Below are 23,452 nucleotides of genomic sequence, written 5' to 3' on the forward strand. Positions count from 1 at the left end.
TTACCTTGCTGTTGTTTATGTTTTTAACTGCTGCTAGCTGCCCAGAGTCGTCATAGTGAAATGGACAGCCATAGAAATTGAATAAAATAAATAAATATGGATAGAAGATTGCACTATAATCCCATAACTCTATGGCATTTTCCTGGGTGTAATGCTTAGTGATACAGAACAATTTATTTCTCAGTCCTTTTCTTCTCTACTGAGTAGAAGTGCTACAAACCCATCCTTACATCAGCAGAAAACCATACAGCATGAAATTTGCTGCCCGCATTGCTGATACCTATACCCCTCTCCTGTTCTGACTCATTGCCATATACTGCTGTTCTGATTTTGTGGGTGCATTATGTGATAAGCAAAGTGATTGGCTTATTCCCCTGGATTAGCTGTCCTCTCTTCTGTGCATCACCAGTTTGGGAGAAAAATCTCTTGCCAGTCACAGTATGGTAGAACAGTAAGTATGGAGCGTGTCTGTCATCACTAGACTCCTTCCTGTGCCATTACAGGTACAGGTAGTCCTCGCTTACTGACCTCTCGTTCAGTGACTGTTTGAAGTTGCAGCAGCGCTGAACAAGTGGTACTTTCAATCAGTCCTCGAAGTTCTGGCCGTTGCAGTGCCCCCATGGTCATGTGATCGTGATTTGGGTGCTGTCAACTGGCTTACACTTACAACAGTTGCAGTGTCACACGGTCACATGATCACCATTTGTAGCCTTCCTTGCCAGCTTCCCACAGGCAAACTCAATGGGGAAACTAGCAGGGAAGATTGCAAGTTGCTCTGGTTAAATCTCCTGGCCTTCCTGTGCTTGTGCCCTGCTGCGCCATCCATCCCCCAACCTTCCTACACTCACACTCCACCGCACCATCCACCTCCGACCTTCCTCTGCTTGTGCTGCGCCATGTATCCCCTGGCCTTCCTGCACTCATGCGTAGCCTGCACTGGGCTTTCTAACCCCTCCCCCGGCCTCTCCCAACTAACATGTGGCCTGTGCTGGCCCTCCCAGGGCCTTCTGCACCTCCCCCACAGCACCCCTACACTTCTTATCTGGGACTCCCACCGCTTCCCGCTTAATGACCCACACTGTTGGGGTTATGACAACAACCAGGACTGCTAGGATTGTTGTGGCTAAGCAATGCAGTCACGTGACTTTGCGCTTTATAACTGCATCACTTAGTGACAGCAATTCCAGTCCCAATTTCTGTTGTAACCTGAGGACTACTTGTACTCATTTAACGACTGCTTCATTTAGTGACCTTTTGCAGTTGTGACGGTGATGAAAAAGTAACTTTTACATTTACGATCTTTGCAGGTCGTAAAGGATAGCTGAAGTAAGATCATCATCACAGTTGCGGTTTCACTTAGCAACTGCTTGCTTAACAATCAAGCTGTCAGTCCCAACTGTGGTTGCTAAACAAGGACTACCTGTGTGTTGTGACTGAGGTAAATGAAAACCAGATCAGAATCAAAATGGAGATTAGTCACAAAGATTTTTCTCACTTCCCGTCCTTTCTTTATATAGACAACAAATGCTGACTTGCAGACTCTTCCACATTGTTTGGGAAGCAATGCAAAGAGGGACTGTTGCTCCCATCATTCCAGTGTTTCACTATTTGAGCCTCCTGTAAACTGGTAAAGGCTATAAAGTTAAAGGACTCCCCATATGGCTATGAGCACTCTAGCACTGTTGCTAATTTTGACAGTCCACTAGCACAGAGCCACCATTACCAGGTTTTTAGGGAGACAGCAGAAAAACAGCTGACCCCAGACCCAAGGAGAGGTGCTTGCATCATCCTGAAGTGGTTCTCCAAACCCAGCCACTACTGGTCAGCTGATGAAATGGGTGGCAAACATATGGTATGACTGTCCTTGGACGCTATCACCTTATGGGGAGAAACATTACTTTAACACTGGTACAGCTAAGGATGAGTTAACCCTGTCTCATTAATGAGCTGCGGATAAGGTGAAGGAAATAGGGGATACAGCAGAAAAGATGTTCCCAACGTATGTTGTATTTTGGTGCAAAGGGGAAAAACTAAGTCAATATTGCAAGGATTGTGCTAAATAACTGCTCCCCAGCGCACATGTTCTTGGGAACAAGCTCAGCTGAACTAACTGCACTCAGCTATTTTTCTCAGTAGTCTTGCACAGATGAATGTTGGCATTTTTTAGTCTGAAAGGCATCTCTCCCTTGCCTGCCATAACAAATTCACCGCGGGAAAAAAAAATAACCCCAAAATAACAAAAATTTAAACATACAATAATCGGCGTCGATTTTCTTTTCACATGAAATTCCTCAAATGCAGAGGGGTTTTCCTCTTTTCAGCTTCATGGCCGAGGTTGTCACGCCAGTTCAGCTGACAATGCGGGCAGTTTCCCCTTTATATGCAATGCTAACCTTGATGTTACTTAGAAGTAAGCCTGGCTGAGGTGCGCGCGCCTCGCTCCAGCATCAGCGCGCTGAAACTTGCAGTTGCAATTTCCAAGGATCTTTCACGCCCGCGCAGTGAGCCGACCTTCCCACCGAGAGCTTTCCAGGATTATCACACGCAGTCCCTCATTCATCCTGTGTGTTTACCAGCGGGAGGGACTTAGTCAGCAAATCCTGCTCGGAGGAGCTTTAGCCAATGAGGAGCCTCGCCCTGCTTGCTAGGGGGCTTCAGAGTTGGCGCTGGACGCCTGCAGAAATGCGAGGCGGTTCTTGCTGGGGCTGATGGCAAAATGGGGTCCGGCTACAGAGGTGGTGACTTAGCTCGCTCAGCAATTGGCGGGACTCCGTAATGCATCCATCATGTAGCCTGCCTGCCCAGCCGGAGAATTCTCCATGGACTGAGAGGATTGTTTACCCCTTATTTTTGTATATATATATATATTTTTCGCTGGAAGATGAAATGCTTTTCTCGTTACCTGCCTTACCTCTTCAGACCTCCGAACACCATCCTCTCTTCCAGCTGCTACACAGAAGGTACAGAGCGGAAAGGAGAAGGGCAGGATGGGTGGGACGCGCGGTACGGCGCAGAGCCGAGGGGAGGGCAGAGAGAAGTGGGAGGAGAGCGCAGTCTCTGCTGAGGTCGCCTTTTGCAGCCGGTGCGCGACCCGGGGCGGGGGGGGGGGGTGCCGCGATAAGATTTCGGGAATCGCCGTGGCCTTGTGGAAAATCCGCCCTTACGGGAGAGTCACCGTTCATCAAGGTGAATGGTGCATGATACTACCGTTTGAGGGAGGTCTTCCGGCATTGGATGCTGCTAGACAGTCGTGTACAAAGGTTGCCCTTAAGTTTCACGGGCTGCCTCGTTTATGTTTTGCCCGGAGAAGGAACGAGGAGAAGGGAGCGTAAGACTTGCCCTCCCGTGGACGCAATCCCGCTCGGTTCGTGGAAAACCTGTTTTTACACCGTTGGTTGCTTTCACTCCCTTCCTCATCCCTAGGAATCTGTTTTTTAGATCTCTGCCCTGGTGGTTGTGAGATCAGCCACTGCATACAGTAAGTTCTTAGTAAGATTGTAAATGGTAACGAGTGACAGGTAAGCTTTACAAGGTTCAAGGGTTGGCAAACATCCTGTCCTTCTTGTGCAAGTTTTTCATTCTGTACAGTACTGATCTGCATGATGTGTATAAGAGCAATATCAGGCTGTTTTATGAATTACCATTCATTCACAGCCTAAGAGTTAACATAAAAGCTTACTGAAAATAACACTGAAATGTGACTCCATCGTACTATAAAAGATTATCAGGGAGAGGGGCCTCTGGTGATAGCCCTGATACAAAATCCAAGATCTACCATCAATGAACAGTGGTATAGAAATGTTTCCAAAGTATGAGTTGGGTTAATTTCTATGTCAACAAGCCAAGTGAGCTTATCAAACAAGCTTAAAGAGGACTCTGATGCTGCAAGTTAACTAATTAAAATGTAAAGCTGTAGTTGCTCACAGAGCACATTCTAACACTAAGTAGTCATTAATCTTTGTATTTGAGATCAACCCCCCTTTTATTTTGGCTTGGTAACTTATAATTAGAAGATGGAAGAAGAAGATAAGATTGGGTTCTAATTGTTCTCATAATGGTCAAAACAAGTAAAAAATGTGCTTGAAATTGGTTCACTTGGGATATAATTCAAATTTGGTAAATTTGCTATAAGGAAATAGGCTTGGATTATGCTTTCCTGCCTTTGTCTTTGTTTCTTATTTTCTGAGAATGCTTTGTACAAATAAAATATTTCTGTAATGATATAATCTGTTATATGATGAGTAATCTGCATCCTATAATTCTTGGGCTTTTTCTATCACTGAACTTTTCTTCAACAGATACTAATTTCATATACATTTGCTTTAAAAATATGAATTTTTAAATGTGATTGGTATGTGACAGGATTTCCAAGCTTGTCTTAATTAACTCTCTTAGTTTACCCTAACTTGCTGTTATTTCTATTTTCTTTCTCCTTTCTTGTCTCATTTTGTCATCATTTTGATTGTAAACTTCTCAAGGAGGGACCTGGCCTTTTAGCTTCTGTGGTTCTTTCAGTCTTTCCACACTTGATACTGATCAGATATACTGGAATAGCATACATCTTCAGGCTAATGGAATTTGTAATTTGCAATCCACTTCAACACATCAGCAGGGTACATAATTAGGTGGGCGTAATGAAAGGACCATTGATACTGATATTGCTGCATATTATTCATTTCTTACATATCTACTAGAGTAGAACCCCAAACAATTTATAATGTTGAAATCAATGCAAAGGAATTGCCAGATAATGACACCTGAAGGCGGATCTGAAAATATACTAAAAGAAAACAAAAGCAATACATACATGGGTATTCATAAGCTATGATCTGCTATGGGAGTGGGCATGGAGGAATCCCTTAAAATGGAAGGTAATCAACTAACTTTCAACAGTTATCCCTGTGAAGGGTTAAAGCTAATTGATATTTCTTTCCATGTGATGTTAAAATAACAGTGACAGAAGCTGGAAAATATGGCCACTTCTAAATCGGATATTGGAAGCAACAGGATGTATTACCTTTTGATCTCCTTGTTTATACTGTGAACTTCCCAGAGCAGGTCTGGAGTCAAACAGCACTAAAACAAATAAATAAATAATAAACTCTGTCAAAACTAAAAAAAAAAAAAAGCAGCTTCAACCTAATCCAACCAACAAACTATAGGAGGGAAGCAAATCATTAATTAATGTCAATTATTTCTGTAATCTCTAGGGTTGCACTCTTTTCCCATTCCTGAGTTCCAACCATTGCCCAATGTTTGTTTGTTTATTTCAACAATGTATATTCCCGCCCATATCACTACAGTACTGTGATTCTGAATGCCTAACTTAAAACCAGAAAATAACAAAAATTAATTAAAAAAGAAATTACAAGAACAGTTAATTGATATATTATATGCCAGATGTCCAATCAGATGATTGTCTTATAATTGATAAGAAACAACAAACAAACCAACAGATCTCACTTCACACCTTGCCCAAATGCCTGAGGGGAAAAAACAGGTCTTATGAAAGGCCAACAGGGATAGGGCCATCCAGATCTCCGGGGGAATGCTGGTCCACAGGGCAGGTGCTGTGGCAGAGAAGGCACATCTCCTGAGCCCCAGAAGATGGCATTGCTTAAGGGAAGGGACCAGGAGCATGGCCACTCTGTCAGCTCTGGTAGGGTGAGCCAAACAATCTGAAACAGGAAGTCCCGCACGTAACCTGGCTCTGTGCCATGTAGCGCTTTATAGAAGATAATCAGCACCTTGAATTGGATCTGAAAGATCATTGGAAGCCAGTGCATCTCACAGAGAAACACCCAGAACTGCCTGCACCACAGCATTCTGAACCAGTTGCAGCTTTTGAATGTTCTTCAAGGGCAGCCCCATGTAGAACACATTACAGTAATTGGTGCGGGAGATTATTAAGATTTGTGTTATTGTGAGTAAGGGTCTCCCAGTCCAGAAACGGATGCTATTGGCTCATAGGTTGAACTGAGCAAAGGCTTTCCTAGACATGGTTGCCGCTTGCTCCTCAAGCAGGAGCTATAAGTCCAAGAGAACCCCCAAATTACATACAGACTCTTTCTAGGGGAGTGCAACCCCATTCAGAGTTAAGGATGGAAAGTCTCCCAATCTGGGAGGCCTCAAAACCCACACCCACAGTCTTGTCAGGGTTGACCTGAAGCCCATACTTCTCTGTCCAGTCTCTGAAAACCTCCAGACAATGGGAAAGAACCTTGACAGCATCACTTGGTCGACCTGGGGCAGAAATTTTTAATTGGGTTCCTATGCTATGCTATGTTTATATAAAGTTTGTTGAATAAACCACAGTTGACTGCCTTTATGCAGCATATGAAGCCATAAATACTGTATTATTGCATTGTGCAACTATGAACCTTGTTGATATAATCAAGTGGATTTTTATTTCTTGTAATATTTTAATGTTATTTTATAATGGTTTTAATTACAGTATCCCATTGTCAGCAGCCTAGAATTCTAGGAGGTGGCGGCATATAAATCAGTGCATAAATAAATAGATATACTAAGCCTTAGTCTCAGATTAATAGGCAGGATAGTTTTGAAAGACTTCCTTGCTGCATCCAAAGACTTCCTTGCTGCATGCAGAGACCGTGGATAAGTTTGTTCCTCTCCTCACGGGAGGAATATAGGGCCTCTTCCATACAGGGCCAAATGATATTATATATATCCTGACCTCATTTTGCAAATAATATGAATTTTATATGATTTTGACTGATGACTGATTTGATATGAGTTGTGTCATGATGCGAGCTACATAATTGCATCATTTGTGTAATTGCATCCTTTGAATGATGATGTCATGTCATATGTGACATAATTGTGGATTGTGCCTGATGCAGATGTTTCTCATCACAATCTATTTGGTGGAAAACAAAAATTCATGATGTTGGGCTTGCCCCTCCATCCCCGTGCTCTGAATCATCCAGTACTGAGGAAGGGCCCATTTTGCCTGTATTTCTTTAATGCCCTGATGCCAGGCCTAAAATAGTGTGGGCTTTTCTCCAAACTCAGAAGCCTTGACTGTACAGAGTAATTCTGTGAAAGGAAAGGGTATATAAGATTACTCTGAAATGTTTATGTGTTTTGAAGGTGCAGTATTTTTCTTTATTAGAATGGAAGACTTTCTGATACTACAATTATCATAAAGTAATATCAGGCCAAATAATGAAGTAACATGGTTGCATTTCTTTGCTAGAGATAGCTTTGTTGTTTATCAATCTGTGTAAACTTAATTAGAATCATATGACGATGACTCCCTCCATCCCCAGACTATGACCTAAGACAATCAGTGCAAATGTTATACTTGCATGGAGAGAGAGTTTTCCAGCAGTTTAGCAGAAGTCTCACATTTAGGTAGACCTGAAGAACATAATGACAACTTATTGCTTACATTACTGATCCTTGCATTATAGTTGTAAAGTCATAGAATTCTATTGTGGGTTGCCAAATTTCTGGGAAAAAAATGTTTTGTATTTTATTGTTTTATATTTCTTACTGGCACAATCCATTAAAACTATGCGAGAACACAGAGAGCCAGTGTAGTGTAGTAGTTAAGGGGACTTGAAGATCCAGATTCAAATCCACCTACATCCATGGAAACTCAGTGGGTAACTTCAGGCTAGTCATTCTCTCCTAGCCCAACTTTTCTCATAGTGGGGGTGTTATGGGGGAAAATTGGAGGAGGGACTGTTATCTATATAGCTTTGAGCTCCTTGAAGGAAGGTGGGGTATAAATCTAACAAATAAATAAAATAAATACATAGATAATAGATATTCTCTTGCAGTATTCATTGCAGTGGAATGTCTGTAGAAGATTACAAGTCCATATTGTTGAATTACCTAACTAAAAAAAAAAAACCTAAGAGGCAACGAGATAATCTCAGATTTAGTTGCAGTTATCAATGGGTAGTACGCAAAATGTCACAGCTGATGGGTTCGTTTCAACTCTGTTTTAGTGACAAAACTCAGATATACACTTATTTGGTAATAGATTTCTTTGCAGTTTTATGAGTTGTTGTAATAGTAGCTTAAAATAGCTTCCAAATTCTTCTAGCACACAGAAGCTATCTCTTATGTACACAAAAGGAAAAAGAAGCACAAATGAAAAGTACTGTAAACAGAATGACTCATGAGATTAAATGCAGTTCTGGGACTAAACTAATAACCCTGCCAAATAGATTTTAGTGTATAGATTTTATCAGCAGACTAATTTTATTTTGTTTTCCTAGAAGATAGAAATACAGATGAAGGAGAGCCAGTTTGGTGTAGTGGTTAAGGCATCAGGCTGGAAACTGGGAGACTGTGAGTTCTAGTCCCATCTTAGGCACGAAGCCAGCTGGGTCACCTTGGGGCACCAAGTATATCTGATCTTTAATGGATCTACCCAGTCTTTAATGAAGATGGTATTAAAACTTTGCTGGACAATTCCTGGCATTGAAATACAGTACGTTCGTCTGACAGCATTTCTGATTAGGATCTCACTTTTATTGGAGAAGATGCTTAAGGAACATATTTGCAATACTTGTAGTGTATTCACAAAGATTTAAAAATAACATCTTAATTAAAATGATATCAATCTAAAATTATATATGGAAATTAAAACAAATTGTCAGACTCCATATGACCAATCCTTAGCAGCAACCACAGAGCTTCTGTCTTTACACAACATAACTCCTTTCATAGGTTAGGATTCAGCAGAAGTCTCAGAGACATAATTGGGTGACATACAAATCTTTATTACAGATAAGAACGAAGTCATATGAAACTGCTTGCATTCAGGGTAATGATGAAAGTGCCACTTACACCAATTATGGTTCAGACCCCAGTCATTTTCTTCATACAACTTAACAGACTCTTTGTACAGTGTTTGATGGCGTTGAAGCTGAGAGGTTGTTGAATATTTTACGTAACTGCCAACTTTGGGTAGGGAACCAGTGACTTTCCTCACACAAATAGAAAAATTTCTAATTTCTACAGGTGACCCAGGGCCTGAAATTGTTCAGTCCTGTTTTAACTTGTTATCTGTAGAAGAATTGGTTTAGTCAAATAATTGATTTGTATTGCTTAATTTGTGTGAAGGTTAATGGTAAAATGGTGCTGGTTTCAGCTACAGTAAGTGACTCCTTGGTAGATCCATGGGAGTTAAGTCTAAACCAGAACTCCATATGATATTTCATCTATCATTTGCTTCAGCTGCTTCTGTGATATGTTTTACCTCTTACTTTTGAAAATGTTAGTTATTGAGAGAGTACTTTTGAACAAATGCGGCAATAACGAACTTAAAAGCATATTTTTCTTGCATTAATGCAGGAAAATCTTGTCAGTACAGAAACATTCATATTTAGTGATCTTTACACAAATATCTGTGTGAACAAAATCTGAGTTATATGAATATTCAGCAGTAAAATGATGCTTGGACTAACTAATGCCAAACAGCTGCTTGAATGAATAGACAGATGGATACAGTATTCATAAATTTGCTTTCCATTGTCTTCCACTTGTAGTAACTGCCAATGACTAAATTTTATTATATAGCCTTTTTATTATTTCCATCTGGCACACCTGGAAAGGGCTAGAATAGCACAGTGTAACCATGGAATGCATTGCCAATGTATGCGACCCCATTCCAAGCTATGAAGTATTCAATTGCTTGGTTGTAAATACTCTCAAATAGTCGAAGTTCTATAAAGTTCCTAATGCCCTTAATAAGTGCATGTTGCTTTTCTAGGTTTGTAAGAGTAAGTGAAGAACCAGAAAAAAAGGGAAAACATATTTAAGTTCAAAAATACAACAAAGCTCTAGGGAAAAATATACTATTTATGTAACAGAAAGGCGTTCCTGATGGCATTTTATATTCAACAGATCTGGGATAATAATTCAGTCAAGAAGCAAGATAGCAAGAAACTGGCTTTGTGATTTTAGCTATGGTACTGCCTAATTCACACAACTTAGTAAGCCATAATGCCAGGGGTGCTTTGGGGAGAGGGTTCAAAAAAGTCAAGATGATGGATGCAAATGTAATTAAAGCTCCATTCCTTTTTAATATGCAATATTTGTTTATTTATTGATGTCAGCCTTCCCAAGTAAACCGGACAGGAAACACGACCGGATGAGCTACTTTTACTTTATTGTTAGGCTACGTTAACAAATCTTGCAAGTCTGAAAGTACAATTCTCCCGTCATCCCTATTTACCGCTTAATAAGTTAGAGCAGGTCCTTTCTAAGTTTCTTTCTCTTTCCATTACTCAGTTATAGGCTCTTCCCTCTTTTATCTAATCATTCCCTAGGCAGCATCTCTCTCCCCCCACCATCTTCCAAGGTCATTCTCACATTCCATTATACCTTGTCGCATTCCTTTGCCAATCTGGAGGCAGTATGTTCTGCCCGTACTGTGGCTTATCTGTATATAGATTTCTCATGAGGACAGTGAGATGTTCTGGGATTCCCATTTTTCTGAGCACTTTCTACAGCTTGATGTGATTGACACAATCAAAGGCTTTTCTGTATTTGATGAAGCACATACTAACTTCTTTTTGGTATTCTTTGACTTTCTCAATTACCCAGCAGGCATCAGCAATAATGTCTTGTGTTCCTTAGCCTTTTCTAAAGCCATCTTGAACATCTGGCATCTCTTTTTCCACATTGGACTCTAATCTGCGTTGGATGATCCTAAGCATTATTTTGCTAGCGCATAAAATTAAGGATATTGTACGATAGTTTTCACACTCTCTTAAGTCTTCTTTTTTTGGTATTGGAATGTAGATTGACCTCTTCCAATTGGTTGGCCACTGTGATGGGATAAGTTGGAAGAGGTGATTTTTTAATTTTAAACATATTCAGACTGAACTCTGCAAGAATTGGAGGAAATGGAAATGGAAGTGACAATGACAGGTGTGACTAAACAAATGCCACAACAGATACAACAGGACACTGAAGATGGGCACTGCAGGTATTGATTTTTCTAAAATCTTGGTGTAACTATGGATTATAAATGCATAATGTGGAATATGAATGGAGCACATGCTCCTCAAAAGAGAAAAAAAATTATTTGAGAAGGTTAAAACAAGATAGGATTTGCTTATAAGAAATGCATGGAGTTATTTTGTATATAAATTCTCAACTATATCCAGATCTTATATTGACTGATGATTATGGTAGATATGTTGGGATGGAAGTTAATCTTCAGGAGACTAAGACTTTGATATTGGAAATTTATGCCCCAAATGAAGATGAAACAGCATCTTATAAAGGACTTAATGGATAAACGATTAACTTGCCATATGAAAATTGGTGTCTCCTAGGAGATTGGAATGGGGTGGTTTCCCCACAAAAAGAACTTCTGAAAAAAATATTAAAAATACACAAGGCAAACTACCAAAGGTTTTCTTTGATTTAAATGACAATTTAGAGCTTGTTGATATATGGAGATATAAAAATGGTGACTCAAAAGAATATACTTATTTTTCGGAAAGGCATAGATCTTTTTCAAGAATAGATATGATTTGGATCTTTAAGACTTTGGCTACTAATGTTCATAAAGTGGAGATATTAGTAAATACTTTCTCAGACCACAACCCAGTGACTTTAACTTTTAAAAGGAAAAATGGCTCTTTCAGATGGAGATTGAATGTTGTTGCAAAAGGAAACAATAGTGGCGAATTGCAAAAAATAGTTAAAGAATTTTTTGAGAATCTTAAAGGCACAGAAGTAAGAACCGTTTGGAACACAAGCAAAGCTTTTATAAAAGGGTATTTTATACAATGTAACAGTGAATTTAAAAAGAAAAGGCAAGAGAAAATACAAGTTATTTTGGATGAGATAAAAAAAGGAAGAGTTAAAAAAAGTCCCCAGAGAGGACAACTATTATCCACCAAATTAAACTTCTACAGAGTCAGTTATCTATGTGAACAGTGACAGAGATGGAAATAAAGATGAATTATGCAAAACAAAGAAATGTTGAATTTGCAAATAAACCATAGAAATGGTTGGCATATAAGTTGCGAAAAGAAAAAGAAAAGAAAGTGATACTAAAATTACAGTATTAACTAAAATACTGTAATAACAGATAATGCAAATATACAGAAAGTGTTTCACCAATATTATTCTACTTTATATAAAGGTCAAGAAATTTTCTTGGAAAAAGTGGATGAATATTTACATAAACAGAATTTACCAAAGATTACAGAGAATCAGGGACAAATTTTGAATGGGCCTATAACAATAAGGGAAGTTTGTGAAGCTATTAAAAAGACTGAAACAGGAAAGGCACCTAGTCCAGATGGTCTGCCAGCCTCTTACTGTAAATGTTTTGAGGATGAACTTTACAACCTTTAGAGCAAACAATGAATATTATCTCACAGAGTGGAAAGATTCCTGACAGCTGGAAAGAGGTCAATATAGCATTAATACCTGGCCCAGGACCTGACTTTAACAAGAAATGATTGACCAATATCTTTGTTGAATAATGACTATAAATTGTTTACAGTTATTTTGGCTGAAAAATTGATAACAATTTTACAGGTCTTCATAAAAATCAATGTGGGTTTCTACCTAAAAGACAATTATGAGATAATATTAAAAATGTGTTGGATATTCTGGAGTATTTGGAGCAACACAATGGAAAACAAGCTGCATTGATCTTCTTTGATAATTTGAACTGGATTTTCTTGTTTAGAATTCTGGAAGATTTGAACCTTGGATATAATTTTATTAAATGGGTAAGATCACTTTATATCTCACAGAACGCACAAATAATTGTTAATGGAGAAAGTACAAATAATTGTTAACAAAACATCGTGAGGTTCAAAAAGGGACAAGACAAGGATGCCCACTGTCTTCACTTTTGTTCATTTTAGTTCTTGATGTACTGAATAGAGACATAACATATGATGAAAGAATCATGGGAGTAAAGATTAAAAAAGAAACTTAAAAGTTAAGGGCATTTGCTGATGACCTGGTGGTAGTTTTGAAGGATCATTTAGAGGGACTAGAAACATTAATGGGAAAATTAAAGGACTTTGGTATGCTAGCAGGTATTAAGATTAAGATTAATAATCAGAAGACGAAGATGTTAACAAATATTAAAATAGAAGATCAAATAGAACTGATGGAGAAAACTGGTTTTGGGATTGAGAAAAAAGTAAAATACTTTCGTATTATTATGACAAATATGAATTGTATGTTATGTCAAAATAATTATGTTAAGAAATTAAGAAGGACATATTCAGATGGGAGAAATAAAAATGTTCACTGTTGGGAAGAATTTCTGTGATAAAAATGAATGTCTTGCCTAAAATTATGTTTTTGTTTCAGATAATACCTCTTTTGACAACTCATGTACTATTCAAGCAATGGCAAAAAGATATATCTAAATTTGTATGGCAAAGGAAAAAAACATGAGTTAAATACAAAGTGTTACAAGATGCAAAGGAAAGAGGAGGATTGGGTTTACCAGATTTGAAGCTGTATTTTGCAGCTTGTTGTTTAATATGGATGAAAGAATTAGTGTTGCTGAGAAACAAGACTTTGAGAGTTAGAAGATCATGACCTGAGGTTTGGATGGCATGGATATGTATGGTATGATAAAGTTAAAGTTAATATGGATTTTAAAAACCATTTTATTAGATGTGCCATATTGAGACTATGGAATAGATATAAACCCAGGCTGTGCCTGAAAACACCTCTATGAATCTGAGCACAAGAAGCATTTTATAGAAGAGAAACAACAGGCAAAGACAACTTGTTAATGTACCAGGAATTACTGGAGAATCATCAAGGGGAATGTAAAATTCAATCAAGAGAGCAACTTATGGCAGAAGGATATAGTTGTCAATGGTTTTCCCATTTACAGTTATCAGAAAGATTTAAAATGGATAAAAAGACTTATGGTATGGAGCAAAGTAAGACAGAATTTGAAGTGCAGTTGTGTACTGATGATGAATATGCAATTGCTAAAATTATAAACTTTTGTTGAAATTTGGAATGGAAGAACAGATTAAAGTGACAAAGTGGGCTAAGTGGACAAAAGTTAAAGTGACAAAGTGGGCTAAGAATTTTGGTTATAATATACAGATGGATCAATGGGAAAATATGTGGTCAAAAGGATTGAAATTTACATTACGTTATGATCTTAAAGAAAATTTTTATAAAATGATGTATTGTTGGTACATGTCACCAGAGAAATTATCTAGGATGTATAAAGGCATTCCAGATGTATGTTGGAAATGTGAACGTCATGAAGGGCCATTCTATCATACTTGGTAGACATGTAAAAAAGCTAAAAAAAAATTGGATTCAAATGCACACATTGATACAGAGGATTTTAAATATTAATATTCAATTGAAGCCAGAACTTTTCCTTTTAGGACTAATGGATAAACAGTTAGAAAAGAGTCATGGAAGATTATTTCAATATATGATTACTGCTGCGAGATTACTATATGTACAAAGATGGAAAGATTCATCATTACCCCTCATGGAGGAATGTTGGTGAAATTGACAACTTGCTGAGATGGCCAAACTGACTTCTTTGGTTAGAGAAAGATCAGTATTGACATTCCAGTTATTACTAGAAACCTCTATGGACTTTTTGCGTAAAAAAGAAAATGATTTTGTGACTTATGGCTTTGGTGATTAGAAAGAATAGGTTAAAGAAAGAAGGGGATTATGATGTAATCTTAGAGAGGTTTGATTAAAATTGTATGTATAATTGCCAAGAGGAAGATCGGAAACCACTTCTTTATATTTTTTTAATGTTTTCTGTTCTCTTATTTTCTTTTTCTATCTCCTTTTTTCTTTGTCTCTTCCTTTTTTTATTTTTCACATTTACTTTACTATATTTTTTTCTATGAATGTATTTCTTATTATATATGTAAAATCTTTTAATAAAAACAATTGGTTAGTTACTGTGTCATTCTCCAAGTTTGCTGGCATAGCTTGGTTAAACCCTGGATTGATTCTTCTTCTGTTGTTTGCCGTATTTCAGTAGTATTCCATCAGTTCCTGTAGCCTTCCGGCTTGGTAATGACCGGAGTGCTGATCTAGCTTCATCTTCTAGTAGTAGAGGTTCTTGTAAGTAAGGTATATCTTCTAAGATATCCTGGATGTTGACATCTCTACTGTACAGTGTTTCAGTATACTCCTTCCGTCTTTCTTTGATCTCCTTTAAATCGGTTACTATCTGTCCATTAGTGTCCTTTAGCATACCAGTTTGAGGTTGAAATCTCCTTCTGAGTTCAGAGATCTTTTGAAAGATTTTCCTTGTTTTTCCATGTCTGTTTCCATCTTCAATGTCTTTACAGATGTTGTAATACTGCTTCTTGTCTCTTCTAACAGCTCTCTGGAACTCTTTGTTAAGGTCCTTTCTGAGATTTTGGTCTTTCTTGGCTTTGGTTTCTCTTCTCTTCTGGGCAATTTCCATGGTTTGTTCTGACACCCAGTTTGCTTCCTTCTCTTTCTTCATTTTTGGCAATCTTTTTTCACATTCAATCTTAACCACTTCTTTAATAATTCCTCTGGTTCTCTATCAATGAGGTTCAGGATTTCAGAGGTTTGGGACTTTGAAAATGATGGATATATGTTCAGGACCATATTGTGGAAACTGATTGGCTTTCTTGTTCTTCAGCTTAATTTGGAGCTTGCATGTGAGCAGTTTGTGATCAGCACCTGGCCATGTCTTTGATAGTATAATTGATCTCCTCTACCTCCATTTAGCAATAATATACTCAATTTGATTTTGAAGGGGGGGGGGTTGCCTTTGCGGCCACGCTAGGAAGACACTATTAGCTCGAAGCAAGAGGGACACGTACGCAGGAGACCTTGAGGGTATTCAGGAAAGGGTCTACAGCTAAACCGGTTCAAACTGCCTTGTGTGTTGCAATCTCTTGTCCCTAGAAACCAGGGGTTCTCAAAGTACGGCCTGCGGGCCGGATATGGCCTGCCAGGGTCATTTATCTGGCCCGCCTGCCTCATTGGCCGCCGCTGCTGTCAGGGCTGTGTCGGGAGCTGCAGGCGATGCACAAGGAGGGAGATCGCAGAGCCGGACTATTCTACATTACAGGTATGCCGGGTCCGTTGGCTCTCCTCCTTTCCTCGTACTCCGCAGGAGGGATCCTCTGTGCAGGGTGATCGGTGTGTCATTCTCCAAGCTGCATGTGTCATTCTTTCTCCCAATTGCCCACCCCGTTCTTGCAATCCTTCGGAAACCATCTGGTCTTCCCCAGGTCTCATGAGTACGGGCACCCTATTTGGAGAATGGCAGGAGCCCCATTCTCACGGTGCTTCGGGTTTGCATTTTATGTTCCTTCCTGTTTTACCCACACAATGGATTTCATTGGGAATGTCATTAAAATATTCCCAATAACCTGCTGCCATGACTAGGTTTTAGTCAACAGAAGGCACTATCAGTGCCTGATACTTATTTCCAAGATTAAATTCCAGTTTTACAGGGACAGTCCTGATTTTGGGGAAGGGATCCTTGAATTAGTGGGAGGGCTCAAGGTAGAGCAGGCAGAACAGTATGGGAACAAGTAGCCAAAGAAATGATGTCTTTCCATTACTCATCAAGTCTCGGGGTACCTTATGGTGGAAGGGAACATGGGATTGAAGCTATTCCATTATCCATTTTACTGGCTGATTGATTAGTACTAGTCTGCAGAAATCCAGAATAAGAAGCGAAGTTAGTGTTTCCTGTATCTCTTTGTTGACAACTAATGGATTTTTGCAGATCAGGTCTGATAGCCTTATGATGGAGAGAGTGGTCAATTGATGGTTAGTCATTTATTAAATTAATTTGGCCTGGAAATAATTTTTCCCAGAGTGTAAAAGCACAACAGGGAACAGGAATGTTTGGAACAACTTAAAGTTGCTTCATCCCAGAGAAGCTCTTCTAAACATCTTTGTGTCCTTTTTTTTCTGGTAATTTTTGCCTGTGACTTTGGGGAAATTGATTTGTAGATTAATTTGTATACATGTATGCATTTTTTAATATTCGTATATCCAAGTTTTTATTTTTGGAAATCAGGTCAGCCTACTTCTTTGCAAATTATCAGGACTGCAGAAAACATTGTACTCAGTGTCTATTTCACTTTTTCTTCTCTTCTGTTCCTTGCATTTATATCCAAACTCCTCTTCCTTGCCCAGACCTGTTCTATCATTTCAAATTCTTTGTACAGGTAGTCATCGCTTAACAACCATTCATTCAGTAGTTATGCTCAGTCCCCAAAGTTACAGCTGTTGCAGCACCCCTGCAGTCACATGGTCAAAATTCGGGCACTTGGCAGCCCGTCCACACTTACAACCACAGGGGCACTTCAACTCATACTTCCTCGTACTCCGTGGGAGGGATCCTCTGTGCAGAGTGATTGGTTGGGTCCAGGTAATAGTCCACCCTATTACTTTCTCCATTTGGGCTGTGTGGATGCCCCTCAAGTAGGAGAATGGCCACTGCACTGACCAATAATGTGGGGGGCAGAGGATGGGGGGGATGGGATGGGGGAGGATAACATTTACTGACACTGACCACCAATGCGGGGGGGGGGATAACATTCACTGACATTGATGACCCTCCCGTTGGTTTTTAGTGACAGTGAATGTCATCCCCCCATCCCCCCCCATTGGTGATCAGTGACAGTGAATGTTAACCCCCAGCGCCTGTGTGCAGTGACACCTGTGTTTTGAATCCCTAGGAAACAATTATGTCAAGAAAAAGAAAAATTGACTCCAAGTGCAGGATATTTAAAGAACAGTGGACTTACAATTACTTTTTCATGCAGTACAAGGAAAGAGCTGTTTGTCTGATATGCCAGGATTTAGTGTCTGTATTCAAGGAATACAATTTGCATCGACACTACGTGACAAATATGGAACCTGACATTGACCATCTCATTAGCCAAAAGCAGGCCCATACTTCCCATTGAAATACTAATATGTTTGTGTTGGTTAAAATTGTTCTTTATTTTAATTATTGTATTGTTTTTTTCCTTTTTTTTTTTTTTTTGTACTACAAATAAAATATGTGCAGTGTGCATAAGAATTCGTTCATGTTTTTTTCAAACTATAGTCTGGCCCCCCAGCATTCTGACGGACCGTGAATGTTTAAAAAGTTTGAGGACCCCTGCTATAAACTATAAAAACTGAGTTTGCATTTCCGTTGGCGTGGCACACCCTGGCATACCTGCTGCCTATGCTTTGGGTTGCTGACCACTCAGCTGCTTCACTCGGCCAAATAAAGAGCTGTTTCTTTCTAAGAGCCTCCTCCTGAATTCCTGGCATTGGTTTTTCTGGGATTCAGGTCTGCAAACCTTACAATTTCTCTGTACTCCATCTTAGGATGTCCATGTATAGAGGTGCTGTTTTAGTTGTTTGAAGACAGCGTTAGTTAGATTAGTGATGGTAATCCCTGCAATCCCAGTTGCTATCGTTAACTGAATCCCACAGTCATCATTAGGTGAGGCAGCTTCCTGCTGGCTTCCAACAAACAAAGTCAGTGGGGAAGCCAGCAGTAAGTTGCAAGCCCTAAGCCTGCCAGCAGATTAGTGGCTGCTGCCAGGCAGGGGAGGGAGCGAGGGGGTGTTGCAGTGTATGTGAGAGCTGCCTCATGGGTTGGGGAGGGTGTGTCAGGGTGCGAGGAGGTGTGTGAGAGGTGCTGCGCAGGTTCGGGAGGGTGTGCGAGGGGGTGTCAGGGGCAAAGAGGTGCGCGAGAGGTGCTGTGCAGGTTGGGGAGGGTGCGCAAGGGAGTGAAGGGGTGCATGAGAGGCACCGTACGAGTCGGGGAGGGTGCACGAGGTTGTGCAAGAGGCGCCACATGGGTCAGGGAGTATGTGTGGGGTTCACGTGGTCAGTGAGGGAGCTCAAGGGTGCAAGAAGGGGTGTGAGAGGATACACGAGAGGTGCCATGTGGGTTGGGGAGGGTGCACAAGGGAGTGTGCAAGAGGCGCAGGTTGGGAAGGGTGCACAAGGGGCTGCATGAGAGGCGTGGGTCAGAGGGTGTATTAAAGAGGCACCACGCTTGTTGGAGAGGGTGCAAGGGAGTGTGCAAGAGGTGGCATGCAAGTTGTGGAGGGTGCAAGGGAGTATATGAGCGCCACGTGCAGGTCAGGAAGGGTGCAAGTGTGGGCTGGGGAGGGTGCCTGGAAATGCATGAGGGTGCAAGGGGGTGAATGAAAAGCACGGGCGGGTTGGGGAGGGTATAAGGGGGGTGCGAGAGGTGTCCTGTGAGTTGGGGAGGGCACATGGGTATGCGGTGTGATTCTGGGAGAGTGTGCAGGGGTGTGCAAGTGGCCAGCATGGCGCAAGCACAGGGGGGCTGGGAGAGGATGTGCAGGTGGTGGAGACTTACCCCAGTGGCTTGTGACCTTCCCTGCTGGCTTCCCCGTTAACTTTCTGGGGAAGCAGGCAGGGAAGGTTGCAAGTGGCGATCATATGATCGTGGGGCACTTGGCAACTGGTCATAAGTGTGAACAAGTTGCCAAGCTCCCAGATTGCAGTCACATGACTGCGGGAGGGGGGGCTGGGATGGCCAGAACTCTGAGGACTGGTTGTAACCACCCTTCGTTCAGCACCATCATAACTTGTAATGGTCGCTAGCCGAATAGTCATAGGTCGAGGACTATCTGTAGGTGCCTGTTTGCTTTAGCTGGGCAGCTGGGATGATCTTGACGCTTTAGGTGATCCTGCCAGGAATATATACCCTTGGCATACGCTGCCAGCATTCTTCATTCCTCCCTCCCAGAAACACCCCCTGCCACAATGAGGCAGCACAGCAGGACTTGGGGGATACGACATGGTTAATTAAGTCATAGCTTAACATTATATGTAAAAGCAGCCAATCACTGGTTCATGATATAGGTTAACCTATAACGTGATTTGTTTGGTTTTGGTTTAGTGAATTGGGTGAATCCAGCCAATTATGGTTTATCTGGTAAACTGTAGTTTAACAAACCATGTTTTAGTAAAATATATGAACTTACCCAAGGTTCATACCTTCTTCTGCCCTCAGTTAATGGATCTGAATTTTCTTGCTTAAAACGTTTTAATCTTGGAATGTTAAAAACAGAAACAGGTCTTACAAGCTTATGAATAAGCATGTGATCAGAGGGAAGTCTTGCTATGTATTTAGAGAAACTGCTGGTGGAGCAGATGTGATGCAAAGTCCATCTCGCAGTACACTCTTGCCTGAGGTGTAACTTCTATTTCAAGTGCTCATAATTTGTCTTTTTAAAATTACAGCTCTTGTGAATGGCTTTGGTCGTGGAATGACAGTTATTTAAATATTTATGATTTTTTCATGCCAGGACTTGAGCATAAAATACTAGAGGAGCTTAATAAGTGGACAGGAGCCAGTTAGCTGAATGAATGTTAGGAAAATACAAGCTTTCTTTTAAGAGCTTTCAACAAACAGAGACATTGCCAGTTCAGAATAATTTCTCTGGCCTGAACTATAGCCTTAAAATGAAAACAATCAGTTACTTCAATTTCTCCTCAGGCCTTGAAGCAGCTAACCAGAATAGGACACGCTTTCATTATCTCTTCTAGGAATAGAAGAAATTTGGAAATAAGCCACAGCTGATGCTAGGAAATGCAAGGAAGACAGTCACAGTCTCTCAGTTTCTAGCCTGATGCCTTAACCACTACACCAGACTGGCTCTCACCAATTAAGGGCATATAGTACATAAATAATTATGTCATGAAGTGATAGTTTAATTTAACTAGTTACTCCATCTTCTCTTGGTGACAGGGCATAAGTTATTTTGGTCCTCAAGTAATTTTTGCTTCTTTTTGGTAACTATCTCCTCAAAGATACTATATTTCTAAACACATTGCATTTTTTTCAGACACTCAAGCTGAAAAATTTAAGCTTAAACTCAGACTGATCAGACAAGAGTACAAGCTGTTCTAGACAAGTTATTATTATTTTTAGTTGTTAGCTATACATCCTGTCTTTTCTTTAGGAGTCAAGATGGCTTACATGTCAATCTTCTTTCATTGTATCCCCATAACAAATTACTGAGGTAGGTTGGGCTAAGGAAGAATGACTGGTCTAAAGTCACCAAGGGAGTTCCCATGGTCAAGGGTGGATTTGAACCTGAGTCTCTCTTCTCCCCAACATCTGAATCACTGCACCCCACTCTCCGGCTACCAGATCTTGGCTGCAAAAATGTACAGAAAACTCCTCTTTGCTATTCTCTAGTGGTTAACAGGATGTTTGCATCTGATAGCCCTACTCCACTGACTGTGTATATGAAATTGGCTTCATCACTGGGGAGGTTCTTGTGGATCCCCCTCTGATTTTTCTTGGACAGGAATAGGGTGGCTCTGGTTACTCATTTGGGTAGGTAAAGGGGGGAAAATGGCAGTGCTTAAAGAATAGTGTCCAGTTATTTGTGTATTCTTCCTCTTCCAGACTACATGGTAACACCTGACTCCATAGAAGATACTATACCGAGTCCCACGTGGTCAGTTCTATGGCCCTCTCTGACCCTCTCAGTCCACATGCTATGCCACGTGATGGCTTGCTTAACCCTGATTTATTGAATAAACCACAGTTGTATTCTCCCAGCATGCTAAGTCATAAACCATGTTTTAATGGCTGGATTCTCACAGCATAGCCAAAAGCAAATGACATAAATAAGCATGATGTTTGAACTAGGCTTCTTGCTCACTGTATTACCATGGAGTAATACAGAACCCACTAGTTATAAGTGTTATTGTATAAGAGATGGGAAGCTGGGCATGTCAGCAAGAAGTTCACATACCAAATTAGCTTCAAAATATCACCATGACAGCATTTCCCTACAGGTTTTATATTCCATTACAGGTTGGAATATAAAAATAATATATAATTCCATATAATACTTGGTCTGGTGGTTGTAGCGTTTAAAGTATTTTTTGTAAAAATAAAGGTTTTTTTTTCTGATGACAGAGGAATCAGGAAGACAGGTGATGAGTTTCACTATGTTTGTTTATTTGGCTGCCAATATTGCAAGACTCTGGATGGTATTTAAAAACACATCATCAAAACATTTAAATTTTAAAATCATAAAAGCATGATTAACCATTAGGGATGTGGAGCACTTTGCATCTGAAGTAGGAAAGGTGTTTTGGAGAGAGAGGAGGTGCACATACTACACCTGTCAGAACCTCCTTAATTAAGTTGTTCCTTTTCTTGGGCTTGTGTAGTGGCTGTGCAATCCTAGGACGTGTGTGTTTGAGGTAAGGAGATGCCAAGGAGTGACTTGCTGCTTTACAATTGACGTGAGTGCACCGTTGGTGCCTCCTTACCCCAAACACACATTATCCTGAGATCTGTCAGCCCTACATAGTTGATCAAACCAAGAAACAGATGCTACATAGGACTAAAACTACTTTTATTAAGATTGGCTACAGTAACAATCTTGCAAGTCTGGATGTGCTTCTTTTCCTCTTTCTTTTATCTTCATATGAATTTGAGGTATCTGAGATGCCTTTGGATCTCTCCCCCTTCATCTGGGTTTCTTCAGTGTTTATCTGCTTGTTGCCTTGCTAATGGATCTTCCCTCTTTCCATCAAGGCCATTCTCTTTACTCCCTACAGGATCTCACAGCCATCATGCAAGTTCATGGTTTTTAGGAAACATTGTCAAGTGAGGAGAGAATAACAAGGAGGATGTATGTGCCATGCCTACTCCAGGGCACACTTTTTTTGCTTCAAATTCGGATGTTGAATATCCCTGTTAACCATAAAATCATAGAAACAAGTTAATTGTCCTACCTGCAGCTAAGGTTGGATGCAGAGAAAAACAACTTACAAGTCTCTGGGCTTCATTGGCTCAGTCATAAATGAGTGAACAAGTAGCAGAGAAAGTAATAGCAGACCGAGGGTTGTAAATCAGGTGAGGCATTTGTGCAGTTTATGTGTTATTTGTAGAGCAGCTTTGTAAATCTGTTGGGTGAGACCAACCAAAGGGGGAAAGCCTGTGGTGGTTCATAGTGAAAGTTAATTGTCTAGAGCAGATGAAGTCTGTGGAATCCAGTTTCAGGGTCATAAGTTGAACATTTGTAGGACAAGGAGTCAAGAGGCCAAGAGAATGTGAAATCAAAGGAATGTAAGTCAGAAAGCTCCCTAATTACAGGCTGGCAATCTATAATGTGTTCCTCTCCAGTTTCAGACATGATAGCACTAGCATTCCTGACAACCTATCTTCTGAAATCTGATGAAAGAAGATGGTCTTCACCCAATTTCCAGAAACATAAGGAGGGATCATCTTTCAAAAGATTGGAGCAGCCACAAAGAAAGGCAGCCTCCATACTACTGTCCCCCGACCATCCAGGAAGAAGGAATTGTAAGCATGGCTTTCTGAATGGAGCAACAGGTTGGCAAGTTTCTCTCCTTGGAGGAGTGAGTCCCATAAGAAATGGGGACATGAACCATGAATGCTTTTATAGTAATAACC

General features: G+C 40.2%; 1 protein-coding gene across 1 annotated transcript in view; it reads left to right on the top strand.

The window, feature by feature from the left end:
• The first annotated feature begins 1,318 nt into the window (after positions 1–1,318).
• The window catches only part of PPP2R2B (protein phosphatase 2 regulatory subunit Bbeta), a 256,846-nt gene continuing 234,712 nt past the window's right edge, over positions 1,319–23,452 (top strand). Inside the window, exon 1 of the mRNA XM_088133688.1 lies at positions 1,319–2,960. Within this exon, the coding sequence (XP_087989814.1) occupies positions 2,882–2,960 (79 nt within the window). The 5' untranslated portion in view covers positions 1,319–2,881. The remainder of the gene's footprint in view (positions 2,961–23,452) is intronic.

Source organism: Python bivittatus, unplaced genomic scaffold (genome assembly GCF_059951505.1).
Source record: "Python bivittatus isolate LINGU-HERP-01145 unplaced genomic scaffold, Pbiv_v1 ctg000080_np1212, whole genome shotgun sequence".
Taxonomy (NCBI): domain Eukaryota; kingdom Metazoa; phylum Chordata; class Lepidosauria; order Squamata; family Pythonidae; genus Python; species Python bivittatus.